At 41.9% G+C, this 24,876-nt stretch overlaps 1 protein-coding gene across 2 annotated transcripts in view; it reads left to right on the top strand.

The window, feature by feature from the left end:
* The window catches only part of carmil2 (capping protein regulator and myosin 1 linker 2), an 80,555-nt gene that overhangs the window by 38,274 nt on the left and 17,405 nt on the right, over nucleotides 1–24,876 (top strand). For both annotated transcript variants that reach the window (XM_081607664.1, XM_081607663.1), the window contains exons 22-33: nucleotides 1,186–1,254; nucleotides 2,931–3,024; nucleotides 3,191–3,277; nucleotides 3,910–4,038; nucleotides 4,257–4,373; nucleotides 4,587–4,762; nucleotides 5,676–5,763; nucleotides 6,375–6,464; nucleotides 6,582–6,648; nucleotides 8,105–8,625; nucleotides 20,312–20,415; nucleotides 23,809–24,646. In XM_081607664.1, coding sequence (XP_081463790.1) covers nucleotides 1,186–1,254; nucleotides 2,931–3,024; nucleotides 3,191–3,277; nucleotides 3,910–4,038; nucleotides 4,257–4,373; nucleotides 4,587–4,762; nucleotides 5,676–5,763; nucleotides 6,375–6,464; nucleotides 6,582–6,648; nucleotides 8,105–8,625; nucleotides 20,312–20,415; nucleotides 23,809–24,646 — 2,380 coding nt within the window. The remainder of the gene's footprint in view (nucleotides 1–1,185; nucleotides 1,255–2,930; nucleotides 3,025–3,190; nucleotides 3,278–3,909; nucleotides 4,039–4,256; nucleotides 4,374–4,586; nucleotides 4,763–5,675; nucleotides 5,764–6,374; nucleotides 6,465–6,581; nucleotides 6,649–8,104; nucleotides 8,626–20,311; nucleotides 20,416–23,808; nucleotides 24,647–24,876) is intronic.

Raw genomic sequence — 24,876 nt, 5'->3', positions numbered from 1 at the left:
CTTAATTGCTTTTAGGGACACCAACACTCATGTTGTTAAATTAACACTGTATTTTTAACATACAACACTTGCACTGGAAATCTAACACTTTTGAATTTGCTGTGCAGTGTGTCAGATAATGCATGTGACATGGGTCTAAACATGAGAAATGTGACCATGATAAAGTTTTCATTATATTTTTTCTGTCTTTAAGGATCAATTGACGGTCAGGAGACAAAACTTAAAAGCTCTCTAAATTGTCCTCTTGGTCAAACAGTTGAATTAATCAGAAAGTCAGTATTCATGTATTCAGCATTCAGTCCCTGTGCTGCATATTAGATGAAATAATGTTGATATTGTGTCACCGCTGCAATATTAGGATGACATTTATGCCATGTTCAAAGCAGTAGCACCATATAGTATACTTGTATAACTACATGGTGTTTTAATGGTGTCCAAAGTTGTCAAGGTCATACATTCGGTCATGTTTGTTGCAGCCTGACCTGGCTGGTGTTTGAAAAATGTTGGAGCATTACCTAAGACAACATATCTTCCTATGACAGTTAGAATCAAGATATGCAACAGCATGAGAGAGGGATTGTTAGCCGAGGTATTGGGAGCCAAGAAATTTGTAAATCGTCAAATTTGTTTCATTTTGTAAAATTGTGGATTGAAGTAGGCCACTGAAACAATTGTGGTCAAATTGTGTTTAAATAAAGTAACTCTTAGTTTTACTTCATTTAGAAAAACAGAAAATGACCCAAGCTAAAAAAAATTGAGTCATCAACAAGTGTTGACTTCATGTAAAAAAAACAAAAGAAACATTTACTTATTAACCTTCATTTTAAACAGGAGAACCAGTCCTCAACTGCAAACATGACCTAACATGTTTATAAAGTGATCAGTTTTTCCTTGGAATCTAAGATGTCAGTGTGAGTAGCTGCCAGGTGCTCCTCAACCAGCAGCAGATTTTTTATATTTATTTTTAATTCATCAAGTTGCTACTGAGAAAAGCCAAAGTATTTCTTCAACTCCTAACAGTGACAATAAAAACAAAGTCAGATTCATATAATTCAGCAAATAAAGACAATAAAAATAGTGACAAGATTGTGACGAGAGCACTTTACAAACTTATTGACAACTGCTTTTTCTTTCTGGGATCTTAAGAAGGTTGCAGCAGCTAGACCTTTGTCTTTGTCCTTCTAGGTCTCTAACCTGGGACAGAAACAACGTCACTGCCAGGGGTTTCCAGGATGTGGCAGATGCCTTGGAAAGGTATTGCTCTTACACACACACTTACTATATCTTTCTATATTCACAAGGACTTTGCATTAACTTCCATTCGTCTTTCAATAATTTCTGTAGTCTAAGCCTCACCAATACCCCAAGACTAACTATTGCCAGTATATGCCAAACCTAACCAGCCAGCTGCTAGCAGGAGCAGGCAAAAGCAAAAGTGGATTTCAGTCATTTTCAGTGTTAGATGTGTTCTCTGTTATATGCAGGGGTGAAAGTAGGGGGGTACGGCAGGGTACTGCGTACCCCTAAAAGATTTAGCGGGGGTACGCAGTACCTGCAAGAGAGAGGAGCGGTTGTCTGCTGTAAAGAATCAATGGGTTCACTGTGCAGCCGTGAGTTCACCCACTAATCAGCCGTGACTGATTCGTTTTTCAAGAACAATCTAAAACAGACTTAATCAGTTAATAACTTTTTTCCCATTTCATATTGTTTCTGAACTGTTCTTTACTAGATCAGGACTGCAACACGTCGATCGCGGAAGGTTTTGAGTCGATCTCGGCATTATGTGACAAACTGAACGCCACCAGGAGGCTGAGAGCCGCACTTCCTCCTCTGACTCCTTATCAAAAAGTTCATAACTTTGTTAAAGAACAACAAAAAAATCAACAAAACATGTTCAAATTAATGATCCAACAACAATAATAATCTCAGTAATTATTGTTTCAACAAGGTGTTGTGCAATTCTGTGCGTTTCGGTTCCATAACCAAAATAACTAGCAGAGCAGGAGTTTAAAATTAACTAATCAACCACCGCTGTGTTCAGGGGAGGTTTATTAATAATGGCAAAATAAATATCAAGCCTGAAAACCTGATATTGTATAACGGACTGAATGTTGTTTTTAACATAATCTCTGGTCGGCTTGTGGAGCGCAGGTTGCCATGGCACCGGGTGTGTTTAAATGACAGAGAGACGGAGAGTAAAAAGGTGCGAGTGGTTTAGAGTTGATCACCTGTTCGGGTTGTTTTACCTTTGTCTTGGTGCATCACAGCTGCTGTAGTTCCTGAACATTCAATAAACGACAAACTTGGACTAATTATCTCGTTAGTCTGTGACTATATGTCATTTGCAACAAACATCAAACACGGTAAATATGTTTCATTAAGTATTTAACAAACAAATGGCTTCTACCGCGGTAATTGTGAAATTTAATTAATTGTCTAATATAAAAAAATTGTTTGGTGCTTTGAGCTCAGAGTCTTAGAGGCTTTTCCTTTATCAAACAATTTTGTTTTTTGCCTCGTATTTAGTGGAAATATTGATGTTGATGTGATTTTCTCCAAAATAATAACCGTTTTCAACCTTTATAGCTCCACTGTTGAAAATGAGGCTCTAACATTCATAAATGACATTGAAATAAAATCCAGTCCAACATCTGGTTTGAGGTGATTCTCTGGAACTTGTTGGAGGAAAAATATCCCAACTTCAGGAGATTAGCTTTAACCTAACAGAGCTCTGTGGTTCCTCCTATCAGTATGAGAGTCAGGGTGAGGAGGCGCCATGTTAGGAAGAGAAGTGGAAGCTGCAGGATATGGTAAAAAGGAATACCAGCTCGCATTTCTGAATAGACCAGGTTTCTGTACAGGCATGTATAATAAACAACTTTTTGTATTCAGTTGTAAATGTACGTTGATGGAGGTTTTCTGTTTTGTAGGAACCTTACTCTACAGAAGATGTCTCCCCCCTTGGCTGATATCACACAGAGTTACCGCAGCAACCCAGAGCAAACAAAAGAAGCCCTGAGCAAGGTTGTTTATTCATTTAAGTGTGTTTGCTTGTGAGTGTGCATAAAAATATATAATTAAATAAGGATGGAATATAGGAAATGAACTGACTGTTTTCCACTGTTGTAGGATTTATTCTGGAAATGAAGGATAAATTTGTGGTTTTCATTTTAATCATTTTTTTGTCCAGATTCAGCAGTGTCTGTCCAGAAACAACATGAGACATCCTGGCAGTGTGGAGCTCCAGCAGGTGTTCAGGAGCCAACAGTCTGAGAAGGTATGAAACAGATACTGTAACCATGACTGTGCTTACAGCTGAATTTACCACATAACTGGAACAGTGCATTAGGTCCTACACACACAATTGACTGTTTTTAGAACTAAAACATTTTTCTCAACAACAAAAATGTATGTGCACAAGATGTCTTGGATTCTAATCAAAAATGATTTATTGCATTCTCTTTCTCAGGAGGTGGCAAAAATACTTCTCTACTTCTCATTTTCAGCACAGCATGAATGTTACTGAACAGAGACTGATAAAATGAAACCTCATGATATACGGAGTAAACAGATCTATGAAGATGCGAGGGGTTCTGACTTGAAAAGCAAGTTGGCCTAAAAGCATTTAGAGCTTTATATATCTACAGCAGAATTGCCATATATATATGTGGGGGGCTGCAGCAGCAAGGTGTGACGGTGTGAGCAATTTTTTTTTTTTTTTCATCAGAGACTTCTTTAGCTTAAAGTCAGTCTTTACTGGAAACAGTCAGGAAAAAGCAAGACACATTTTGAATAATTCTTTTAAAATGATTTTGCTTTTGATGCAGTTCTCAGTTCAGCTCAGCTCAGGCCAGGCTCCCCAGTTTTAATATGTTTTTCTTCATTTTTTCCTTTTGTCCTAAATTTTAGATGATCCAAGCTATGTGTCGACAGCTGGAAGACACCCTGCAGCGTGTAAGCCACTGCAATACCCAGGCGGTCCAGAATGATATTATGGCTGCACATGAAGTGCTCCAAAATGCCAGAGAGTCTCTGAAGGTAAATGTTTCAGTTTCTTTTTTGAAAAATAAGAAATTATGTTGTTGTGAGTCTAAGACTTCACAATCTCTGTGTATTTTAAGCTGATATTTTATCGTAACTTACAAAAAAACAGTTTTAAAATATTCTGTATGGAGAATAATCAAGTTTCAACTTTCTGTCAGTTAGTCTCACTTCTCACTTTTGCTTTCTTGTCTGTTGGGGTTTTTCATATGCAGCTGCTTCCATCTCTGTGTGATGAGAGCAGGAAGTGTTCACCTGATGGAGACTGGGTGACGGATATCTTATCTGATGTTGCCTCGGTACTAACTCAGGAAATCAAAAAAGACTTTCAGGTACACATATATTAAATTATCTGATAGTCATAGATTTGATATGTATTGACTAGTTTTGTAAAATTTGGATTATTAAAGTGCTGGACTTACAACATGTTTTTTAGCACAGTGACTCATCAAAGATACATTACAGGTTTAGTTGTGAAAGAGGTCTTTGTGTTTCCTGTCATACTCTGGACTCTTGATCTAAACTTATGATCTTGATTGTTTTAGGAGCTGGGTCAAGACCTGAAGGATTATGTGGAAATGGTGTGTCCAAGGGTGGTGGAGCACTCCAGTGTCTGCAAGAGCCTATCAGAGTGCATGTCTAAAAGAAGCAAGCAGGCAGGAATATTCCTAAGAAGCACCCTGGTGGAAACCGCAGGGCAAATCATCAGCACCAGATTGAGGTAAAACCTTTTCATAAAACAAGGGCACTTTGTTTTTGAACTAAGCTCATGTGCACGTTACTTTATTTTTTGTTGTTGTCATTTTCATAATAATTCACTAGCTTAAATTTCCTACTTGTGGGGCTAATAAATGATTATCTTATCTTATCTGGTCTTGTCTAGCATATAGCCAGTTATTTCATTCTAAGTTATCTATACTTTGTAAACGTTTGCACATACTTCATATTGTTGAAGTCACAGTGAACCTAACCAGCTGCAGTTTCTAAACATGCCACTACTAGGACTTTTCCATTGAAAGAACTCTAGTTCTTAAACTGATTCAGTTCAGGCCTTCAAACTTCACTGTTCTGCTGAACAACAACCTTTCCCTCCAGTTTGGGGAGCCAACCATTCACTGTTAACAGGGTTTGTTACACTGAGCATTGGGAGAATAAAGTAGTAAGACAGCTGAGCTGTGCACATTTTTTATTTGTTTACATTGCTTTCATTCTTACTGTACATATCAGAAAGACTGCTATCATTAACCAACAGAGAAGCTTTTACCTTTGTACAGTGGTGCTCTGAACAGGTGATAGTGAAGATGGTGTGCCGTCTGCTATCCAGCAGAAGACGCAAAATAAAAATCAAATGCTGTGTTTTCACTACAGCCCACTGCACATTGTTTGTTGTTTTGCTTGTTTTTTCTTTAAGTTGATTGGCTATTTTCCTGTTGGTGACTTCCTGGGTGACAGAGCACTCTGTGTCTGAGTTTTCTCACTGTTTGAGCTGTGGAACCTTTTAATCTGTGAAAACACATGACACTGGTACAGTAACCAGAATGGGCTTCAAAATATGTTGGTAAAAAATGCATTTATGAGCGCTGTAAAACATGGGCTACATCACACTGCAACTTCTCTGTTTTGTATCTTCCCAGTGAATTGAGACAAACATTGGCTGTGACTCTGGTTGAAAGCATGATAGAACAGATTCTACAAGATCTGACTGAGGCACAGGACAAGATGGTAACTCTGAATGGTTTTGCACTAAACATTATGTTTGAAACTAAGATTGTCTAATTTAGTACAGCTTGTAACCCCTGATAAACAACCACTAACTCTCCACTGAGAACAAAACTACAAATGTTCAAAAATGGATCTTTCAGCTGCTAAGCCATTACTGGTCAAAACAAAGCATTCTTATCAAGCAACTAAACATTCTCATTTTATTAAACATGAGAATTGTGTTGCATACAATACTGAAATTGTTGTAGTTCTTAAATTTTCAGATCCTGTGCAACAAAAATCACCAAATAATCAGGAAAACGTGCGGATTACCCTGTATCCTGCATTATTAAAGCCGTAGCAAGCAACAGCTATCAAAACGTCATCAGGAAAACCTGAGCAGAAGTCTGTGTGCTTTACATTTAACCCTGCTGCAGTAGACATGACTCAAGTGACTGAGAATATGCAGAGGCACAAAAATGTTAGCAGTTATTTACCTCCTAGCAGTCCCACTGTTCATTGGATGATGAACACGATTAAATATTCAGCATTATGTTAATCTGGACTGAAAATTCCTGCTGTGTGTAAATATTCAGTTGTAAACATTGACATTTCTCTCACTTCATGTTTAGGACTCCCTAATAAGCGAAAATCCTTCCAGTTCTCAAAGAATCAATATCCCAGAGCTTCGACTGACTGACAGTGATTTCCCAACTGATGATGTAAAAGACACACACTAGTTCTTCCTCATCTTTATTGTGCTGTTTAGAAAACATAAACATATATTTATGAGGCGAACTTTTAACTTTGTTCCATGTTATTCTCTTCTACATCTGCAGTATAGTCCAGCATTCTGGAGGAGCAGTTTGCTTTCTAAGAGCCTACGGCCTGCTGCTTCAATCAAAAGTAAGACAAAATAACTATTAGCAACATCTGACATGGGAAGAGTGAGAACCAACAGCTCACTGAGATGCAGAGTTGTTGCATTCAGAGATAATAATCAGTCACTTTGAAATGTTCCATATTTGCAGCCGAATGACCTTTGCTGCATGTCTTCCCCTCTTTCATTACCCACTTTCCTGTCTGACAGCTGCTAAATAAACTCCTCTAGAGCTGCCAAAACCTATAACAAAATGGTGATATTCTCAACACTAGCTGAGATCATCACTATGAGTGTTTTCATGTGTCAGTCCTATATGGGCCACACCTTCAATACGCCACATTTGCAAGGAAAATGCATCAGTGGGATGAGCAGCAGGCTTTAGTATGAGTAACTCCCATGAGAACCCTGGTAAAACTTCTATGCTAGTGTAGTATGATCAAATGTTTTATTCAGTAATGAAATTTTAAATCGACTAACCAGTTCAAACCATTTTCCTACCAAACTCATCATGATGGTGTGTTTACCAGGATAGTTTGTGGTCCCCTGCTGTTGTCTTCATGTATCTTGTGCCATGTGTAGCCAATCTGTGGCTTACATTCAGCATTGTCTGACTAATTGGAGCATGGCTTGCTTGCTTACTTTCACACCACTGACTTTCAGCTGTGGAGAGAAAAGAGAGACCAGAAAATGGAGGAGGGAGTGTTGAAGGGAAGTGAAGGAAACATGGGCAGATTTTGGACACAGCTCTCGGCTCCCACTTGTTTTGTGAAAGCCTCATTACTGTAGTTAAAGTAAATACTCATTTTTATGTGGATTTTATTATTAATCAATCAATCAAATTTTATTTGTATATCTAATTTCAGCAGCAAGGCATTTCAAGGTGTTTTACATAATTAAAGAAAAAATAAAAACGGCATGTGACATTGAATAAACAGTAAGAAAGAGAAAAATATATATATATATTTTTAAAGATTAAAAAAAGATAAAAATTAATAATATTCCTGGTTTTACTAATTTAGTTAATGAACTGGATGTAGATATATAAGTGTTATTCAATTTAGACGTTTTGTTTTTGACACAGTGAAAGTAAAGGATTGATAGTCTTGGAGCCTGCTATGTTATCTCTTGGCTCTATGCTAAAACTGTGTTGTTCTCTTTCGTAAAGTATGACCACAACATCCATCTGCTGCTCTGTTTACTCCCTTTCTGTTCTCAGCTCCCTATACTCATCTCTCCACCCTCTTTATATCCACACTGTCCCCTCCTCCTCCTCCTTTTTCTGTTTTTTTTTTTTTTTTTTTTTGCTGCACTGTTCTCCACATTCCCTCTGTATGCAGTTTTTTCAGGTTGAAATATATATGTAGGAAATCAAATGCTTAGGCTTAAGCTAATGCTAAGGTGCCAGTCTTTCCTTCTTTCCTTTCTTCCTACATCCATTCCTCTGTGTGCCTCTCCTCAGTGATGTTGCTTAATTTTCAGGTCTCTTGGATGCAGACTGTGAGCAACACACCAGGGAGAGAAGAACAGAAAGAGAGAGGGGAGGAGCTGCCAAAGAGGATGATGAAGGGGGAAGGTGTGCGCTCCCACAGTTGCCACTCTCAGCCTCAAGTCCCTCTCTTTCCCCTTCTACTTCCTTGTCCCCCTCCCCCCAACTACAGAGGAGGAGGAGGTTGATGGAGGGGGAGGTGGCATCAGTGGATACTGCAGAAGCAGTATCAGGAGATAGTGGAGCATCGCTCAGCCCTCCTCCCAGCCGCCCCCCTATCTACTCCATCCCTTATAAAGCTCCAAAACAGGAGACAGCTGGTGGTGGAGGCCTAAACGGACGACAGGCTCGCTTCCCTGGCTGCAGCCCCAGCACAGACCCCCACCCTGGCTCTGGATTCTCTGCTTCTCCCATGGAGCCTCTACCAAGTCAGGGACAGACTCTAAGGCACTACACTGCCTCCCGACCACGGCCACGGCGCACATACACGCAACCCCCCACCTCCAGGCCTCAGGTGAGATCACAGGCATCTGCACATCAAAAACACACAAATTAGCACATACAGCAGCATGATTCCATCCATCTTTCATTCCATCCATCTACTGTATGATTGTGTGTGTAGGTGTTTGCCTGTACTAAGACTCCTACATTCCAACTGTTCTCAAGCCACTCTTCCTCGATTTCTCTCTTGAAAAAGCATTCTTAATTTCAATTATTCATGTTTTCATATTACTGGAAGTCTGTGTGTCTGCACTTCCCATCAAGCCATGTCTGTACACCCATTTACAGCTTTGGAAAAAATTAAGAGACTACTTAAAATTATCGGTTTCTCTGATTTTACTTTTCAAAGATACATGTTTGAGTAAAATGAACATTGTTCTTTTATCCTATGAACTACTGACAACATGTCTCTGAAATTCCAAGCAAAAATGTAGTGTTTATTTGCAATTTGCAAAAAATGAGAAATGGTCAAAATAAAAATAAAAATTTAAAAAATGCAGAGCTTTCAGATCTCAAACAATGCAAAGAAAACAAGTTTATATTCGTTTAGAAACAACAATACTAATGTAATGCCCTGGTGCTAAACCCTTTAGTGACTTATGAACTATCCATCCATCCATCCATTTTCTTACACCCTTGTCCCTCAGTGGGGTCAGGAGGGTTGCTGGTGCCCATCTCCAGCTAACATTCCGGGCGAGAGGCGGGGTCACCCTAACCAGGTCGCCAGTCTGTCGCAGGGCAACACAGAGACACACAGGACACACAACCAGGCACACACACACTCACACCTACACTTACACCTAGGGGCAATTTGGAGAGGCCAATTAACCTGACAGTCATGTTTTTTGGACTGTGGGAGGAAACCAGAGACTTATGAACTAACAAAACTTTTTTAAAGTCTATTTTCTGACCTACACAGGGTCAGGAGAAGGACTTCAGAACTACCTGGTCTAAGTAAGAATGTGAACAGCAGTGTTCTGGATCAGCTGCAGCTGTCTGATTGGCCTTTTAGGCAGACCTGTGAAGACACTGTTATCAACCGGACAAAAGATTGATAACAGGATACGTTTCTCTAGAATAGATCTTGCTGGGACATTAATCCTTTAAACCTTGAAATATTTTTCATATGATCGAAGGCAGACTTTTTAATTGTCTTTATGTGTCTCTGAAGGTTCAGGTCTGAGTCCATCGTTACACCCAGATTTTGGGCCTGATTGCCAGTTTGTAGCTGTAATAACAAAAGCTGCATGTTGATTATAGATCATTCTGCTTTTGGTCCAAAGATAACTTCAGTTTTGTTTCTGTTCAGCTGGAGAAAGTTGTATGTATACAAACACTGACTTGTTCTAAGTATCTGTTCAATGCCTGGATGGATCTCCTGTCCTGAGGACAGGGCCGGCCCAAGCCTCCATGGGTCCCTAAGCAAAATGTGGTTTTGGGGCCCTAAGCAGCTGCTTAGTTTGCTTATGCCTTGGGCCAGCCCTGCCTGAGGACATCATAATGTAGAGCTGTGTATCATCTGCGAAGTTATGATAGCTAATTTTATTACTTCTTATGGCCTGAGCTAGTAGGAGCATGTTGATATTAAATAGGAGGGGTCCTACCATTGCCTTGGGGTACTCCAAATATAACTCCTCTCTGCACCGATGAGAAGTTACCTACTGAAATCCTTTTCTTTCTGTAAGATTTGAACCAGTTGAGTACTGGACCAGAAAGTCCAAACCAGCTCTCCAGTTGCTTTAATAATGTTATAGTCAACAGTGTTAAAACCTACATTAAGATCCAATACCACCAACACTGTGTTGCTTTCACAGTCTGTATTTATCTGAATGTCATTGAATGCTTTGAGTGCAGTCTCTGTACTGTAGTAATCATAGAAACCTGATTGGAAGATTTCAATGCGGTTGTCGATTATTAAGAAACTATTTGTCTGTCGAACAGCTTTTTCAGTAATTTTTCTGATAAATGGGAGGGAGGAGATCGGCCTGTAGTTGTGCAGTAGTGATTTGTCCAGATTGCTCTTTTTTATCACTGGTTTGATAACTGCTGTTTTTAAAGCCTGGGGGGAAACACCTGATGACAGGGATAAGTTTACTATTTGAATCAGATCAGATGTAATGACCACTACCTATCAAAGGGGCCAAAAGGGTTGTGCGTAGTGTGGAATGGGTCACAACCGAAGGCAGGAACCTTGGCAGTTCGATCTTTGGCTAAAGAAGCTCTGGCTGCTGGGTCGTAGAATGTCACCTCTCTGGTGGAGAAAGACCCTGAGCTGGTGTGTGAGGTTGAAAGGTTCAAGCTAAGAGTCATTCTCACTTCAATGCATGGTTCTAATTTTGGAAACTGTCTCCTTGAGAGGGGTTGGACACTCTTTTACTCTGGAGTTGCCCCTGATGAGAGGCACCAAGTAGGAGTGGGAAGCATCTAATGGGTACTGGCAGTCCAAACAGCATGCGGCTCGGGTAGTTGTTGAGGCAAAAACTCGTGCATGGGAGGAGTTCAGAGAGACCATGGAGAAAGACTTCCACACAGCTTAGGGCAGTGGTCCCCAAAGTACGGCCCGCGGGACGGATCCGGCCTGCCTACACATTTGGTCCGGCCCCCTGAACAATACCAGAGAGTATTTACATTTTTTTTTCATATACTGTATTTTTCGAACTATAAGCCGCTACTTTTTTCCTAAACTTTGAACCATGCGGTTTATAGCCCAGAGCGGCTTGTATGTGGATTTTTCTTCCACCACAGGGGGCTCTTTAGCAGGAAGTGAATCATTGGAAGTCAAAATTGGAAATAAAAGAAGAACGCGCCCATTAAAACGGAATTAGGTTTTAAAAGGGAATTGAAATTTGAGAATGTTGTTGATCAGTTAAATAGCATTGAGGGGAAAAAGAAGATTTTTCATTTTTTAAAATAATACTGGAATCATTATGAGAATTTGAGGTATAGATATTAGGATCCAAGAGATGGCAGTAGTGCAACATTAATGGATGCAAGGTGCCGTTGAAATCTAGAGAAGAAGAAGAAGAAGAAGAAGAAGAAGAAGAAGAAGAAGAAGAAGAAGAAGAAGATTTTTTGATTTTTAACAACACATTTATTTGACAATAATTTCACAACAAAACAGGGTGCATTCTTCTTTTCACATTCGTTTCACGACAAAAGAACAAAAAACTAAATAAAAAAAGATACATAAATAAATAAATATATAGTTATATCAGCATCTTGTTAAAATTTAGTTCTCTTTTGTCATCAATGTTACACAGCACACCGTTAAAACCCCACAATTGTACAAAACCATTAAAATCCCCGGTGGCTCTGTGGAAGTAAAACTCCAGTCTAATCCTTGCTTTTATGTTACCCTTCCACAGAGCCACAACATCACTCTGAGGTCCTGCCTGCATTCTGTCTCTTCGTGTTATGTATATAGCCATTTTGGCTTCGGCGATTAAATAATTTAAAATGCGGGATTTAAAACTGGTGGCTCGGTTATAATGCACACCATAGATAAAAACAGAGTTTGTAAAAACCATATTAAACAGGCTAAAAACTCTCATTAAAACACTAAAAAAACTGGTTAAACGTGTACAATCTATAAAAACGTGAAAAACACTCTGACAGTTTGCAGAAAGGACACTCGTTAAAAACCTCAGAGTTAATAACCGATAAAAACGCGTTCGTAGCAATCGCTCCGTGGAGAATCCTCCACTGGAGGTCGCCAGTCCTTTTTTTGATCGGCGGCTTGTATAATGTTCTCCATTGTGGTTTTTGTCCTTTCAGTTTGTCACTCCATATGTCGGCCGGTCTTTTGTTGAGTGTCCTTTTATTTAATGCTTTCACGCAGGATCTGTATATGCTCTTGGAGCCTGCCGCACACAGGCTCAGATCCGCTACCTCCAACAGGGGCCCGCTGTCCTCCCCGAGGTCGGCCTCCATGGTCACCTCTGGGAACGGGTCGTTCCGGTCAGGCAGGCGTTCTCCTTTTTCATGCAGCTGTAGGAGCCGCTTCTCTTCAGGTGTTAGTCGTGCCTCGACCCGCTCCAAGAAGCGCCGCACCAGTCTGGCGGACCGGACCCCGAGCAGTGAGCCAACCTCCTCGACGTTCGCAAGGTCCGGTCCGGCCACCCGTATCACCTGCTGCAACGTCACGGCTCCAGATCTGGTCAGCGCCTCGTTCAGTCCCGATACACTGTTGTCTTGCACATCCAATCTGGCTCCGTTCACCATAGGTTCTGCTAAAGGCCAATGCAGAGAGTCATGCGTTTGTGCTCTTTTCCATTTAAAAAGAGCGCAGGATTTAAAAACACCCTGATAAAATTGAGGTAACCCCTTTAGCTTTAAAAAAACTAAAATCGGTGAGAAACAAAGCAGCATCCAGCCCCAGACAATTAACGCGTCTGAGGATACAGCTGGCCACGTCTTTCCACACAGGGGATCCCGTCAGGTACTTTTGCATGAATAAAAGGCGGAATGTTGCGGTTCTGCTGGCCAGGTGGACTAGGCCCTGGCCCCCCTCCTCTCTGGTTAAAAACAACACAGACTGTGGCACCCAGTGTCGACCGCTCCAGAAAAAGTTTACCATTTCTCTTTGTACGTTTACCAGCAAGTCTGCTGGTGGGTCTAACACGCACAACTTGTGCCACAGCTGTGTTGCTACCAGATTGTTTAAAATCAATACTCTACCTCTGTATGACATTTGGGAATGTAGCCACTTCCACTTTGCAAGTTTCTCCTTGATTTTCTGTTCAGTGGTTTCCCAGTTTCTCTTCACAATGTCCTTATTCCCTAAAAAGACACCAAGGTACTTAAAACCATCTCTCTTCCATGTGAGGCCTTGGGGGAGAAGCGGGAGTCCAGCGGTCCACTGGCCGATGGCCAAGGCTTCGCTTTTCCCCCAGTTTACTCTCGCCGCGGACAGTGTGGAAAAGTCTTTTGTGATTGCGGTTAAAACATTGATGTCTTGCTGGTCTCTTATAAAAATGACAACATCGTCAGCATAAGCAGATAAAACAACATTGCTAGTAAAACCAGGTAAAAACAAACCATGTACACACGAACGTATTTTCCGGAGGAGGGGTTCCAGGGAGAGGGTGTAGAGCATCCCGGAGAGCGCGCAGCCCTGTCGAACGCCTCTACACACCCTAAAATGGTAAATGGTAAATGGACTGAACTTATATAGCGCTTTATCCGATCATTTTTGACCACTCAAAGCGCTTTACACTAGAGTCACATTCACCCATTCGCACTCACAAACGCTCACACATTTATACACCGATACGCAGCTCGGTAAGCAATTTAGGGTTAAGTGCCTTGCCCAGGGGCACATCGACACGTGGCAGGAGGAAGCTGGAATCGAACCTACAACCTTCCGATCGCAAGACGACTACTCTACCCGCAGAGCCACAGTCGCCCATAGGCGAGCACACAGGTTACCGTTGATCTTCAACATACTCTCAATGTTACTGTACAGTACCTGGACCTTGGCAATAAGACCCTCGCTGAACCCAAACCCCCTCATGGTTTTCCAGAGGAAGCCGTGTTTAACGCGGTCAAATGCCTTTTCTTGATCTAGTGAGATCAAGCCCGTTTGTAAGCCCAATGAACCGGAGACTTCGAAAACATCCCGAATCAGGTAGATGTTATCTACCATGGACCTGCCGGGGACACAATAGGTCTGGTCCCGGTGGATGACTTGCTCCATAGCTTTCCCCAGCCTCGCGGCCAGGGCCTTGGAGAGGATCTTATAGTCGGTGCAGAGGAGGGACACAGGGCGCCAGTTCCTAATGTCCTGCAGGTTTCCCTTCTTTGGTAGCAGGGCAATGACTGCCCTGCGGCAGGACAAAGAGAGCGAGCCGGTGGTGAGGCTTTCATTGTAGACCTCGAGGAGGTCCGGGGCCAGAAGGTCCCAGTAGGCTTTGAAAAACTCCACCGTGAGCCCATCAACGCCCGGGGACCTCTGGCCCTGCATTCCGAGGAGGGCCGCATGGAGTTCCTGGAGTCCTAGGGGACGCTCCATCTCGGAGTTGATCTCCTCAGAGACCTGGGGTAGTTCGTCCCCGAACTCCCCAAACAGTTTCTCGTCTTCCCTATACTCGCTTTTGTACAGCGACTCATAGAAACCCACCGCCCTCCTCCTTATCTCACCCGGCTCGCTCAGCTGTTGCCCTGTGTCCGATAGCAATGAGTGGATTTGCTTCCTCTGCCCGTGCTTCCTCTCCAAGCTAAAAAAGAAGCTAGAGGGAGCATCCATCTCCGTGATGTTTTGGATCCGGGACCTGACCAGTGCGCCTTGGACTTTGCTCTCCAGCAGGTTTGCTAAGGTTAGCTTTTTGGCTTTGAGAGCTTCAATATGCTCTCGATTTCCTGTGGATACACAAAGTTGTTCTAACTCCACTATGTTTATCTCCAGATCTCTGATAGATCCGGTAATGTCGCGGGTAACGTTGAGAGTATGCTGTTGGCTTAGTAGCTTGATCTGTACTTTCCCATGGTGCCACCACTGTTTAAGACTAGTAAAATCAGATTTCCTTTGTCTAAAACCGCACCAAAAAAATGCTAAAGCCTCCTTAAAACTCCGGTCGTGTGTCAATGCCGCGTTAAAGTGCCAGTAGGCGCTTCTAGGTACAATGTTTCGGATAAAAACACTACCTAAAAGCAAAGAGTGATCTGTAAAAGCTACTGGTAAAATCTGGCATGTTCTAAACACATTAAAATTGTGCTTAAAACAATAAAAACGATCGAGCCGGGCTAAAGAGATTCTACCTTCGCTAAGGTGGGACCATGTGTACTGCCTGGCACCTGCGTGCATCCTTCTCCAGACGTCCACCAGGCCATTGGACGAGACCAGCTGCCTCAGCGCACGTTGGGCTGCTGGATGCGGCTCTGCGTGATTGCGGTCTAAAAATTCATTCTCAGTGCAATTAAAATCCCCACCTATAAAAACGTAATCTCCTGACCCACAATCACCCAGCCGTTCCCCAATTTTCTCATAAAAACGCTTCTTCTCTGCATTGGTGGTGGGAGCATAAATATTGATAAAAACTATACTAAAACCGTCAAAATGTGCCTTCACTAAAAGACACCTCCCTTGTACTATATGCTGTATCTCTGTGGAGTTTGGGGTGAACGCTCTTGAAAAGAGGAAGCCCACCCCTGCACTCTGGGAGGTGCCATGACTTAAAACAACCTCCCCCCTCCACTCTCTGACCCAGTCTGTCTCTGTTAACTGATCGCTGTGCGTTTCTTGTAGATAGATTACATCGATCTTCTTCTGATTCAGCATTTGATAAATCAGTGCTCTCTTTTCAGCCTCTCTCGCCCCGTTTAGATTCAATGATGCTATTTTAAAAGAATCCATGTTGGGTAAAAAGAAGCTAAGAACAAGAAAATAAAAGACTATAAAAAATGATAGAATGTCACTTTGCATCATTTAATGGTCATTATTTTCTTTAATCTGAATATGTCTCTGTCTGAGAAACCTGATGTCTCTTTGTTTCTAATGTGACCCTTTGCAGAGAAATAAAATATTTTGAGGTCAGGGAAGTAGCTCTCTATTTTTATTCCTCTGAACCCCTTGGTTTCTCTTAAAAAATTCCTAAACAATTCTACTGGGTACCTTGGTGCTCTGCTGTTTGTTTGGGTAGCTGATATATCGCTACTGTCTGAGATGTAGCTCTCGGCGTCGCTGCTGTCTGACACCTCGTTCCTTTCTTCATCTAGCTTATGAGCCTGTTTGCTGGCTTTCTCAGCCATTAACGCGCTCCTTCTCTTGCTTCGCCTTTTTAATGGGGCTGAAGCTTCCATTTCCATGTTTTCCTCTGTTTCCCCTGCCACCTTTTCCATTTCGATTTCGCAAAGCAAACCTTCACTATTCTCGCCCTTATCTTTTCCTCCCACCTTCGCCTCTCCTTTCTCTCCCTGGTCTCCGAACCCTAACTGTTCCCTACTGCCCCTCACCTCCACCTGTTGTTTTCCCTGCACACCACCTTTTTCTCTCACTTCAATCTCGCCACCACTGTTCATCCCACCACCGTTGCCGTTCATCCCATCACTACACACCACCGTGCTCTCATCCTCTCTCACTCCTTCATTCATTTCCACACTTTCACCTACCACCACCTCAGCTCTCCCTTCTGTTTTTCTTTCTTTAGTGGGTTCCTCTGCCGCCGCGCTGGGTTCCCCCGCAGCCACGGCGGGTTCCTCCGCAGCCGCCGCGGATTTCTCCGCGGCCGCTGTGGATTCTCCCGCCGAGGCCGCTGCGGGTTCTTCCGCCGCAGCAGCAGATTTTCCCTCAGCCGCAGCGGACTCTCCCTCTGCCTGACCCTGCGGGTCCTCCACCTGCTCGGCAGCAGCTGGTGTTTGCTGGGCTGGAACCGGCGGTGTTTGTTCGGCTCTTTTGGGGCACATTTTTGCAATGTGCCCTTCTTGGCCACAGCCAAAACACTTCATACTGGAAGATGTTGCAAACAATATGTAATCGAAGTCATCAACTCTTACCCCGAAGCTTAGATTTAGCTCCTCATCTCTCCGGTTTAGTATCATGAAGAGTTGTCTCTGGTGAGAGACAACATGCTTCAGTAGAGGAGACTTGCACCCTGATGGTACTTTTTTTTACCGGCGAGACCACCTTTCCATGTCGCGACAGTTCTTTCACAAGGAACTCGTCGCTTATAAATGGGGGGACGTTCGACAGAGTTACCTTTGTTGAAGGCAATGCGAGCGGGGAGACTTGCAGGAATAACCCGTTGGCAGTCACCCCTACCTCCACCAACCGTTGGGCCTGCTCAACCTTTTCCACGAACAGCACCACCGCACCATTCATCCGGGCCGCAGATCTAATTGCCCCGTGCCCGATCAGTTTCCCGACCGCCAAGCACACTTCCTCCACGCTGCACGGAGTACCGGCGCCCACCTTGACGCCGTTCTTCCGTGTCAGCGTGGAGAAAGGACCACCACCGACCACCACCATGGCGTCAGACGCCGGCCAAGCCAGGCACGCCTGACGGCCACACCCAAAAACGAAAAAACAAACAAAACCCCTAAGAACGTGACACAACAAAACCTTAAACCAAAAAACCGACTAAACACTTACCATAAACCACCAAGTGAAAAGATAACAGTATGAAGAAATACAAAGATATACGACAATCACTCGCTCACTCTTTCTCTCCTCTTCCGCTCTCCACTCACCCTCCTCTCATACGAAGAAGAAGAAGAAGAAGGCGCCCATTTTCATTTAGCACATGCTAGTAGCAACACGAAGGATCAGCACTTTTACTGTTAAAGTTACCGTTCGGAAATTACCGTAATCAGTTGAGTTAGTTCTAAACTTGACAACTTTTTCTTTTTCAACCGTAATAAATGTGATATTCAATTGACCTGTTATGACTCAAAATTTTGGGTGTCCGCCCCCCTGTGCTGCTGCTGCATCGTTGTGGAAAACCTGGAGCGGCAGCGATATCTGCGGCTTATTTTTTTGTAAAAAATGTTACAAAAATGTTATGTTTACTGGGTTTTTTAAAAAAAAACTTTGGGGTTGCGACTTATAGTCCAGTGCGGCTTGTAGCCCGGGAAATACGGTATTTATTTAATAAATAGGGTTATTTCCTGTATTTTTTCTGTGAAGAACCCATCCATCCATTTTCTTGCACCCTTGTCCCTTGGTGGGTATAGGAGGGTTGCTGGTGCCTATCTCCAGCGAACATTTCGGGTGAGAGGCGGGGTACACCCTGGACAGGTCGCCAGTCTGTCGCAGGGCTGTGAAGAACCCAGAGAGGGTCATTTGATTGTGCTTTTTGGACAACAATAAATTTTTACATTTAGGCACTCTTGCAAACGTCACACTTTTTCTGTTACAAATTGACTCCGGCCCCCCACCAGAGAAGGGAAAAGTTATGTGGCCCTCACAAGAAAAGGTTTGGGGACCACTGGCTTAGGGCAACTCTGGTCCACCAGAGTTCTGGTCTCAGGAGGGGGAAGCAGTAGATCACCAACACTGTTTATAGTGAGGATGGTGTGCTGCTGACCTTTTACTTGGGATGTTGTGGGCCGGTGGGCAGAATACTTCCAACACCTCCTCAATCCCACCAACATGCCTTCCATTGAGAAGCGGAGCCTGGGGACTCTGGATCGAGTTCTCCAATCTCTGGTGATGATGTCACTGAGGTGGTTAAAGAGCTCCTCGGTGGCCAGGTATGGGGTGCCCTTAGTCACCAATTCTGTTCATTAGTTTTATGTATATAATTTCTAGGTGCAGCCAAGATGTTGAGAGGATTTGTTTTGGGGGCCTTAGGATTGCGTCTCTGCTTTTTGTGGATGATGTGGTCCTACTGGCTTCATCAGGTCGTGATCTACAGCTCTGACTGAAACGGACTGCAGCTGAGTGTGAAGCAGCTGGGATGAGGATCTGTGCTTACAAAGCTGAAGCCATGATCTTGAGCCGGATAAGGGTAGAGGGCCTTCTCCGGGTCGGGGAGGATGCCCTGCCCCAAGAGGAGGAGTTTAAGTATGTCGTGATCTTGTTCAGGAATTACGGAAAAATGGAGCGGGAGATTGACAGGCGAATTGGTGCAGCGTCTGTAATGAAGTGAGCACTGTACCGGTTTGTCGTTTGAAGGAGAGAGCTGAGTCAAAAAGCGAAGCTCTTAATTTACGGGTCGATCTACGTTCCTACCCTTCCTACCCTCTTCTATGGTCATGAGCTTTGGGTCATCATGACCAAAAGAATTCTTGACTAAAAGTCATGGATGCAAGCTACCAAAATGAGTTTTCTCTGTAAGGTGTCTGGGATCTCCCTTAGAGATGGGGTGAGAAGCTCAGTCATCACTTGCATTTTTCGAAGTTGATAATATTGATAATAAATATTCTTAAATTTATATATAGATATCTCATAGGTTATCAAATTTATTTATGGGATTATATTTGTGAGAGAAAATGAAATGCAGAGCCGCAGTGGTGTGACCAAAAAGCATGTTGGCATGAGGCGCAGAGAGACAGGTGGCTGTCAGACAGGAGGCACAAAACAGAAGCAAAGTCATTTCATTAGACAATAAATAAAAATGGAAATACCCCCAAATCTTAGAACTTTGTGAACCTGAAAACATGACATATAGTAGCATTTTGATCATTCAAACACTGGTATATATTTTAGTCACTTAATTTACTTGAGTGTTTTCAGTGGCCTGTGGTGGGGACATCACAGAGCTTTACAACACCCCCAGATAAAGGACAGGTGTTACTCTTGGCTACTGCCTAGTAAGTGAGAAATGGCATATTTCAAATACATTGTTCGAGAAATCTTTGCTGCATTACATTTCCCTACAAAGTTGGGAATGCAATTATAAGCAAATTAATTGTGATCAAGTTAAAAAAAAACAATGTTGTGCTCACTGATCAGGCTAAGTCCTGGTAGAAATACAAAGCAGTAAGAATGTATTTCTCTGTATCTCATGCATTCAAACACTAAGGGTATGTTTAGCAATAAGTGTGACACAGAACTAAATGCACCAATGACATATTGAGATGTAAGCATTCAGAAATGCAAGTAGGTGGTTTATTACCACAAACTATATAATGGCAATCACATCAGACATTGTGACTGGAACTAAATGCTAGGAGGTTGGTCACTGATTTAATCTTTAGAATGGTACTTCAATACAGACCACACAGATTTTTGTCACTGTTTACATGATTTTTTTTCTTCACAGGAACCAGTTTCTGAGGAAAAGAAGGAAGATAATGAGGCAATGGGCAGAGTGGATGAGGGAGTAGAAGAGTTTTTCACCAAGAAAATCCTTCCTGACTGTGCATTGTGAGTTATTATACAACAGCAGAAAACACACAATGTAACTATATCAGTTAAAGCAACAGTGTGTTACAAAAGAAGTGTTAAATTCTAAAACAAGTGACATAGCAAGAAGAAAAGAAGTTGCCTCATAATTATGCACACCTTGATACAGGATGTTAATTTCTGTAGGCCCCACCCTCCCTCATTAAACAAATACACATCAGCTAATATGGTTATATTAGCTGATGCATTTGAGTTTATGCAGCTTGGAGTTGGAGAATATGCATAAAAATGATGATGTGGTCAAAACTAAAACTTGCGCAGCAATTATGTATGCAGTGTATGAGAGACTGGTTGTTTTGAGCAAAAAGGGGAAAGACGAGCAAATTAGAGTGCAGGGTGTCCTAACTTCTCAATTTAGACACATTTTTGTAGTAGTCTTTTTTTAGTGAGTGATGCAAGATTTGTTTTAATGCATACCTGTAATTAATCACTTTCTTCTTCAGAGATAAATAAAAGTAGAATAGACATTGATGTATGATTTTTTTTTGTTTTTTTTTTGAAGACCTGAACATTTAATGGGTGTGTCCTATTTTTGACATGTATTTTTCCACATCTTGTTACTTTGAAACTGTTAACCATGGTGGGTGACTGAGTTGAGAGACAGTGATAGAGCTCTAAACAAAAGTTGTTGGTGAAGTGGGAGAAATGTTGACTTTCCAATCTTTACCTATTAGCTGCTTGCTCCGGTTTTAGCACATGGACCAAACTATCTGAATTGTTTTTAGTTTAAGCATTCTGATGCATTTTAGAACTAATGAACCCCCTTTTTTAAAACTCAATTGCTTTTATTTACAATATCAAACTTTGTGTATTTGCATGATTGCATTTTAAAAGCAACTCTGTATAATTTCTTTATTAACATTGTATAAGAAAGCATAATGACATATTAATATTTGTTGTATACAACAATAATGCATACAAGCAATGCCTCTCTATGTTCAGGTACTTTCCCAACTCTGAAACTCTGCATTAAACACAAAAGAGGGGCACTTTATTTCAGGAGTGCAGTTTATTGCAGAGTTTTTGCTGTGTTTTGATAACTTTGTGGCTTTACTTACCATTTTTGTTTCATTCTAGAACACTATGTAGAAACAAGGTGAATTTTTATTTCATGCAGATAGGTTATTTGCCTCTTTGGATGAACTTTAGCCCAGACTCAAATGAACTTGCACTAGAACTGTCTCCTATTGAGGACTTTAAACTCATGTTGCCACAAGGGACAACGGTTGCTTGGCATGGGCAGTAGGAGGATGTAAGTGCAACTGGCCAAGACTTTTGACCAAGGGCAAGAAAGACAACAAATAATGTACTTCTCTACAAGGAAAACATAGAGGCCAGACTGAAACCATGCAGGAAATTGGACAGCAGAAGGCTGGGGCAAACTTATTTTCTCTAATTAAATATTATTTGTTTGCTAAGAATTTGAGGACATTTTTTTTTACCTGGAGAAGAAAAATTGGATTCTATTGGTCCCAACAACGGTGAATTCAACCAATGTGTGGGATTGCTTTTCATCCAGGTTGTTGGCTTCTTTTGCCCTAAATAAAGAATGAGACAAAAATCTCTAATTTTCATAACAACCCAGAATCATTTTTAAAATGATCTGTATCTGACTAGACAGTTTGTTGCAAGCCAAAACTAATGGCAAAGTAGTTAAAAGACCAGAAGAATGATCTAAACATTTGAACCTAAAGTTGGTTTCTCAAAAAGAAGATGGGGAAACATAATTCAGGAAACTGATATCAAATCTAAGCACCAGAAAGACAAAAATGGGTCACCATCAGTTAGGATTTACTTCAGAAGTTGATAACCTGCAAGTCAGAGAAAATGAATCAATGCTGAAAATACACTTCACTTCAATCTGTTTATTGATAAAACCTCAAAAACATATGGGTTGTTTTAAATTGTTCTTTTGTGGAATGTGGGTCAAAAGTTGCAACCACCCTAATTTCAATAAATATGTGACTTTGACTTTGATATAAAGGAATCATACTCATTATTCAGTATAACATATATCGGACTGATCTGTAGTTTTTAAATGTGAATGCAGTCAATTAGTTGATCATTTCTAGTTGATGCTCCAACTGTGTTAGTGATGTTTGCATGGTTCATTCCAAAATGGCTAAGCAAGTTCCTCAGTGGGATATTCAGGGTTTCTGAATGTGGATATTACTGTCATGACCCGGAAGGATGTTTGAAGTGAACATATGACAGGTGGCTGCTTGTTTATTAGCTCCCCTTCTGTTGATCTGAATGCCCTCCACTGTCCTCCTGTCATCCCCTAACCCCTGGTCACTACCCTCTAATCTCTTCTCAGAGGACTTTGTCATTGATTTCAGTCATTGGTCACGTTTGATGTTTGTGATGTGAATGTCCCTGTGTTAAAGGATTCTAGGTTTTTAAAACTTACTAAATGTAGTGTCATGATGCATGAAATCATGACATGGCAGTGCTCACAGCATGAACACATGAATTAAAAGCCTAAAAATATAACAAGTTTTGCAAAATTGGATATTGGAGATAGATATGATGTTGACAAATTCTTTCAATGAGAGAAGTAACACATTAATCTAGTTTTTAGATAACAAACCTAGAGATGCACTGACTTCCAAAAACAGCCTAATGCTGAGATTGAAAAGTCAAAAAGGGAAAGCAACAGTTTTACTGTGCTCCAATTAGCCCTAATGTTATTAACTCCAAGTTTCGCTCTCTCTCACTCCCTCGCAGCTTGAATGAATAGCAGACTAGTGTTTGTTTTGACATCATCTTTGAATACCTCCATGACACTGAAAACAGCTAAACTGAATCTTCATCCATCAGCAACAGGCTCCACACCAAAGAGCTTTTTCTGCTTGATGTGGTGTGTTCAGTGATCAGAAAAAGACTGGATTTGTTTAATTTCCAACTGCCCAATCATCAGTTAGTGTTGACCAACCGATGTCACAGTACATTTCTAAATGACACCTACTCAGAATATCCTTACTCATGATTATACCATGGACAACCTCTGGGATCTGTTCCTTCCACTAATGTGTACATGCTGTAGTCATGCACAGTTGGTTCTATTCAAGAAAGCAGGTAAATTTAAACTCCTTACATGTGACTCCAAGAGCAATAACTAATTGGTCCAAATGGCCAATCTGCTGTGTGGCTTCTAGACGTGACACACTACAAGTCTTACTTCTCCTGAGACAAAACATTCTGATCTCTGAGAGTTGATTTTGCTTTGTCTGCCATTTGCATGAGTATTAGTTTTGTGAACCGGAGTAGGGCATGTTACTTGGTTCTTGAACTAGTTGTAGTACTGAGTGTCTCCTTTCTTCTGTTGCTTTTTCTGCTGTCTCTCCACTGCAGAAAAGGCCGATGGGAGGCGTCAAACCCTGCCCAAATCTTTCCCACAGTGCCAAGCTCCACCCCTTTTTCCACTCCGTCTGACATCACTCCATCTACCACTCCCATCATCTCTCCCTCTGCCACATCTACTGACACCTCCCTTCCATCCATTAATGTTCACTCCCTTTCCTCATCTACCACCTTCCCATCCACAACTTGTTCCTCCACCACCACAACTCCTACAAAAAATATAAAGAAAAAGTTAGGTGATTTCTTTGCCTTCAAGAGGGCTCGAACAGGCCGAGCTGCCAAGACAGGCAGTGGAGATGGAGGACATGGAGCTGAAGGGGTCAAGGTCAAAAGGACCTCCATTGCAGATCTCATTCGACCCCTCCGGGAGGCCAAAGACGGGGACAGAGACAGGGAAAGAGACAAGGAGAGGGAGAAGGAAAGAGAGAAGGAGACAGAGGAGGCTGCTAACATTTATAATGATGCCACTACTACTGAAGGAACTGCTGCCCCCGCCCGCTATCTTGCCGACATTGTGAGGGAAACGGTAACCCCTGCTGAGTCATTAAGCACAACACAATCCAGTGAGATGACTCCTTCCTACCCCACCATCACAACAAACCCCAAACTCACCACCTTTGTGCTTTCTGAACCGGAGCAAGCAGCAGTTCCTGTACCACCACACCTCAGCACCACTCCTGCAGTCATTGCAACACCACCTGAGCCAGAAGCTCCATCATATGTGGAGAGGAGACTGAGGGTGACCAAAAGACTGAGAGAAAACAAGAGCCAGAGTCTCATACTGCTGACAGGAATAGAGCCAGATGACAAGGATAATACACCCAATAAGGTCAGTCTGACAACACACTAAGGCCACCAATGTCATGAATATTTATTGGAGCACAAAGATAATGGTTCACATTATAACAGATGCACAACACTGGTTAAAAAAAACAAGGATAATTTAAATCAATGAAAATGATGTTGAAGTGGAATTTCACCCTTTAACTAGTGGACATCAATGAATATTTTTTATGAATTTATCTGTTTTATTGCTGCAGCAATACTGCAGCCAGGAGT

This window comes from Poecilia reticulata, chromosome 6 (assembly GCF_904066995.2).
Source record: "Poecilia reticulata chromosome 6, P_reticulata-male-v2, whole genome shotgun sequence".
NCBI lineage: Eukaryota > Metazoa > Chordata > Actinopteri > Cyprinodontiformes > Poeciliidae > Poecilia > Poecilia reticulata.
The sequence above is the reverse complement of the archived record's forward strand: the minus strand, read 5'-3'. Positions and strand labels throughout refer to the sequence as shown.